Below are 6,000 nucleotides of genomic sequence, written 5' to 3'. Positions count from 1 at the left end.
TGATGCCTGCTCTTGGAAATTAAAACTTTGACTTATATTTCAAAACAACAAAGTAATAACTGAAACACTTAAAGTTTTTTAAATTTTATATTAACCTTGTAATTTACATAATTTGAATTGCAATATAATATTATTTTCCAGAGTTTTGAAGTTGACTTTAACTCAGAGTTGAGTCTCTTTTTGAAATAATGTACATTGTTATAATTGGGACGATGATGGTAAATGGTACTGCTCTATTGTTAGTAATGACAGAAATAATGTTTAATTGACATCCAAGATATATTTTTTTCCTCAAAGCAAAGATCAAGTTCAAAAATCACATGCATTTCAATTCAGTTCTCAGGTAAAATTTGAATTATTTCAAGTAACCCTCAGCAAAAAATGGTCCAAAGTGATAAAAAACATCAGCATATCGTTTGAAGTCTCACAGGACTCTCCTTAATTTAGACATTTTATAACACTACAGTAAGCAAGCAATATTCTCTCTGAATCTGGCAGTTCAGCTCTTAGAAGACTGCAAAGTCATCTGCTACTAAAGCAAAATGAGCAAAAATCTCTTTGAAAGGCTACAGAATTTTGGAATCTAACCTTACAGTTTAAAGAAGAGAGCACACAACACTCTTACCATAATCAAAATGCTAAACCGTTAGAGAAGAGGAGAGAATATATCCCAATGTGGCACATGTGAGTTATCTAACTTCATGCAGAGTTTAAGGGTAAGCAGTTCTCCCTGGTGATTAAGGTAGTTTAAGGATCTGTATGGAATATACTGGAATTACTGTCAGGGTCAACCTTGATACTGAATTTGGTTTGGGGTATTACAAGAAATATGGGCTTTGAAATATTTTAAGGTGATAAAAATGTTTATAAAATCTCTGCAAACGAAGTTCTGACAATAAACTCAATTGCTTCTTTAAAGTAAATGACAGTGTGCAAATCTTTGTTAAACTTGAGCCCTTTTTATAATACTGTGATCCTTTTAGTTCATAGTATCTATAAATATAGCGTTATTTACACATTTTCAGCTGAAAGTCTAAAGTATTTTTTATAACACTGACAAGGGGTTGCTTAAGTTTGAAAGACTCTTCTTTAGAAGTCTGACATTAGTAGCACACTTTATCATGAAGCCAAGCCTAAAACCACTGTGTTTTCTCACTTTTCTAGAAGTCAGATGTAAACTCTGCCATAATTCAAAGGTAGATTGCAAACTGGAAATGGAGAGAATGACAAAAGAAACCTAGGTGATGAAAGATTACTAAGAACAACATAGAAACACAAAGGAAAGAATCACTGGTCTCTAGATGTGTTAACTGACACTGAAATACAAGACCAAGAGCATAAGGCTAGAAAGAAGGAAAACCTGATTTTGAAAGGAAACAGCATCATTTATATATTTGTTCTGTCAGGAATAAGACTTGCAGGGCAAAACCAGAGCTTGACTTATGTAAAAATGGCCATCTGAATGGGATAGCCCTAGATATGAAGAGCTGTTTGGCTGGACTCATTTATGGGAGCTTGGGTAGATACCACATGTCACCTTCAGGTACAGAAACTGTTGAAGTGAGAGTTGTCCTAAATTAAGGCTGGCATATGCTAACTATACATGCTAATTTCACCCAAACTAGTCAGATAATGTCATGCAGATGTAGGATATTGAGCTTTTATAGAAATTAGTTACCCATGGACTGTCAGAATATTTTAGTATAGACAAGGTTATAGGCACTTAGTGCTGCACAGGAAGCCTGAGGCACTCTATAGATATCAGTTTTCAGGCTGCCCAGATTAGTTGGCTAAAGAAATTATGCTTGTTCTTGGTACAAAATGTACAGTCCACTGTTCTACAGTTCTCCATTTCTTTCTCCTACACTCTAAAATATCTGAGGAATGGTACATGACTCTATTTAGCTGCATGATTATGCCAGAGTGCAAAACTCAAAATGGTTTTTTTTTTCAGATAAGACAAAGTCAATTTTGTAAAACGACAATTTTTCACACGCACTCTTTTCTTGGAAAAAAAAATAATTTAGTTAATTGGAACAAGTGTAGTCATTTCTCTAAATAGATGAAATTGTAGGAAGATGACCCTGGTGCTGTGAAACGTGCAGTATTCTTGACATCTGGGAAAGCTCAAATTGAAAGTTTAAGGACAGCTGGTTTTTAATGATTAGCATGGAGAAGAAAACAATATCCTATGTTTATCATCCTGCTCTCCTGTGAATGTGTGGAAGAAGCCAACAGCCATTCAGCTTTACCTTTTTGTTTGTTAGTAGCTGAGTGCCAGAATAATTACTCTTTGTAACCAGCATTCTTCTGGGCCCACACAGACCTACTCAGAAATAGCTCATTAAAAGGACCTCTGAAAATCCTTGCTGAGAAGGGGAAAATGTGACCTCTTCTTCAGTTTTATCACATACATTTCTTCAGTACTTTTTTATGTTCATTTTTTATTTATCTCCCACTATGCTCTGCATACTACAGACAGAAGCCTGGGGAAAGAGGCATCTGAACTGTCAGCCCCCTGAGTTTTATTAGCAGAGGACAGGTAAGAATGCTTACAGATGGGCTCATATTGATTATTCATTAAATCCCTTGCGCAGATGACTGTAAAAGGTGGCGTGGCTTCTGATGGGAAGCCTATTGCTGATCACATAGGATGAAAGAATCCATTTTTTAATGATTAAAATACCAACAGCCTCCTCTTGTGATTGGTTAAAAAGCTGAAAATTTAGCATCTGACATTTCCAGAATACTCTGTGTGTCATTAATATACCATCAATGAGAACTCTATTCTCTTCCTTGTGGAAGGGAGCTGAGGAATCTGCGCTAGCTGGTATTATGAGACTTTCACTGCTATCTGTTGAAATGGCAGCAGAAAGAAAGGGCAGCAGAAAAAAATGGCAGCAGATAAACTAGCAGTCCTCAGTCTGGTCATATAAGAGTGGATATAGACTGTTTTAATTTGCTTTTCATTAAATCTATAAACCATATCTTTTTTTTTTTTTTAATACCTTTTTCCAATTGATAAAAAAAACTACAAATCCAGATGCCAGATGGCTTTTTGGATCTTGAAGATCATATTTGAGAGTATGTCGTGATCAACTGGTGAGATAAGCATGAAAGATGTGCTATTATCTGTCATTGATATGTGGGTGCTAGGTGCATAGCCTTTGAAAATTTAAGCTGTACATCTCAATTTGTTTCTTTATATCCTTTGAATACCTGCTCCAAAAGCATAGCTCTTTAGCAAGAGAAATGCCCAAAGAGAAGATGTAGTAGTTTGGGAATGGAAGTATCTATTGAAAATGTCATGCTTCAGAGATTTAAAAGAAATAAAACCAGAAGTTTTTATAATAATAATAATGGAAGAGTCCGAACACAGGAGGCAATTTGACAGGAGCTGTGCTGCCAAGAGCAGATCGCATCAATGTTTTCTTTCCGCCTGTTAGATCAATTATTTTTAAATGAAAAGTTACTTTCCAATTAAACCAAACTCAGCCAAAATGTTTTAACACTCAAATCCCCTTTACCATTTACAGTTTTCAAAATTGAAAATATTTTTAAAAACTAACCTGAAAAAAATATATATGTAAAAAATAAATGTACTTTTAACATTGTTTAGCTGAACACAGATGAAAGAGGGAAATGAGAGGTTTTTCCTTACTGAAAGTGTTGGAAGTGAGAATGAATTTGAGCCTGAACCTGTAGTCTTTCAGGTTTGAGGAGAATTTTTTTTAGAGTACGTGCTACAATACTAGGTGACCATAGTATAAAGGGTCATGGTTGTTCATTTTTTGCTGTCTGACTTGGATGATAGAGGTGTTCACACTCTGTGTTGTAGTGTTCTGGATAGAGTTATACCTGGGGAAAGAGAGAGACACTGTCAGTGCTGTTGTATAGGCCAAAATACTGCTAAAGTGCTCTTGGTAACAGCAGGTTTGTAGTGAAGCACTTAGAGCCCTCAATCCAGCACTTCCTCATGAGAGTGCATGAGGGATTTCACATACAGCTGTTAACCTGGAGCTGTTTAAAGCATAACTCAGCTGCTAATGTGAGGCTGTACTGTCTTCCTTCAGTTGTGTGTAAACAAATCAGGAAGACAGTTCTTCAAAAGTGAGCAGAAAAGTCGCACAAGTGGGAAATGCTCAATCTCAGCCACTGCATCCAAATCACTGATAAGCCTGAAGGGTGTGGTGAAAGACCAGATACCTTGTGCAGCTCATGTGTACTAAAGAAACACATAGAGAGATGCAAAAATTTGTGGTAAAATTAAGTGTTAGCAGTCTAATAACAGTTATAATGTTGTTAATTCCCTTTTTGCTGACAGGTGGTTGAGTTGAATAAGGCAGTCATCAAAACCAATATTTATCAGAACACTTTTTATTAGCCAAGCTATTATCATTGATAGAATGAAGCTGTTCTTATTAACAGTGGATAACTATTTACACAGTGCATTTAGTTACTCATGCAAGTCTCTTCTAAGCTCATGCACTAACTCATAGCTACCCAGCTGGAGCCACAACTGGGAGGGCAACCCTTTGTACAGAAGCAGAAAGTTCTACTGCCATGCTTTTGGCTTCTAGGCAAATTGTCATAAACTTCATTTAGGGGCCTCTTGTTACTTTTTGTGTACAATCCCATATAGTCCATGTAGAGCAGCTACAGCACTCTTGGACGGGGTTCAACTTGTTCACTGTTGTGATGCCAGTGTGTCCTGGTGGTCTTGGGCAGATTGGGCTGACTATTGATATTATGAATTCATCATTTCTTGCGTATTCAGCTGGAGTTTATGAGTTTAGAAAAGACTTTCATGCACTACCTCTCATACTTACCCTGTCTTCAATCTACTGTTTTCTCTTATCATCTCTTCATTGTACTGTTCACACAAATGCACACAAATTCACATATACAGGTGGCTTATATGATGATTACTAGTCCAGCCACAGCCATTCTCAGACTTAAAGTCCAAATAGTCCAGTTATTACAACTCATTCTCAATAATTACATAGTTCAAACTGACCTAGACAAACTTTATTTTTACCACTTTTTTTTCATACTCGTTATGGAAGCTGCCAACATCTCTAGCTGTTTGCAAGGAGGTGTATGAAGTTGATGGTGAGGCTTACTTCCCCTGCACTTCTAGCCCACTTGAAGTTATTTTTCTGTGTTTGCTAGCAGTTCACTTACTTGTGTTTTCTTTATTGGCCAACAATTTCTATGTTGTATACGATTTCTATCATGTTCGTTATGTTTTACACATGCTGGGTACTGTTTTTTTTCCTTCCTCTATTGTCCTTAATACCAGCACACAAGGCTGCATTCACGTAGTGAGTAATAACTGGTTATTAATGATTTTTGCTTGTAGCCCTAGGGTTCCTATCCTATACTTTCAGTTTCCAGGCTTCTGCTATTATCTTGTGCTTGTACTTTTGGAGGCATCTGTTAAAATACTCTGGTTTTCTTCAGAAGCCTTCAAGCTATGGTTTCTTCATAACATGACATATATTTTATTAGAACATATATATCCTTTTTCTGGAGTCACTCACTAGTTATTTCACTGTACAAAAATAATGGTCCATTAGATGTCACATGCAGGGGTATGTATAGGCACAGATGTGATGCTGGTTTCCACCTCCTGCAAAAATATGTTGCTTGCAGCAATATCACTGGTTTCTTACCAAACTTGATTTATGATGCGTCTCTGAAAGGAGAACTGATGAGGTGCTCACCTGTGGTAGCAGCACCACCTGAGCTTGATCATCCTCTAGTGGTGAGGGCAGGACTGGCAGTGCTCAGTGGTGTGATAGCAAAACCTCACTGCACGTCAGCCTTATCTACATGAGGAGGGAGATGATCTATCTGAAATCCCTCTGGCCCTCAGCCACTCAGACATCTCGAGAAACCAAAGGAAAAAAGGCTGATGCATGTTACTGTTAAACTGGAGTTCCTTGCTAGCATCATCCCACAAGACTGATCTCTCAGCTCTGACGTAGGGATTTGTTT

The 6,000-nt window shown here is 37.0% G+C and overlaps 1 protein-coding gene across 1 annotated transcript in view; it reads left to right on the top strand.

The window, feature by feature from the left end:
• The first annotated feature begins 212 nt into the window (after positions 1–212).
• MLIP (muscular LMNA interacting protein) overlaps positions 213–6,000 on the top strand; it is an 82,906-nt gene continuing 77,118 nt past the window's right edge. Inside the window, exon 1 of the mRNA XM_030491168.2 lies at positions 213–218. Within this exon, the coding sequence (XP_030347028.1) occupies positions 213–218 (6 nt within the window). The remainder of the gene's footprint in view (positions 219–6,000) is intronic.

This window comes from Strigops habroptila, chromosome 6, assembly GCF_004027225.2.
Source record: "Strigops habroptila isolate Jane chromosome 6, bStrHab1.2.pri, whole genome shotgun sequence".
NCBI lineage: Eukaryota > Metazoa > Chordata > Aves > Psittaciformes > Psittacidae > Strigops > Strigops habroptila.
The sequence above is the reverse complement of the archived record's forward strand: the minus strand, read 5'-3'. Positions and strand labels throughout refer to the sequence as shown.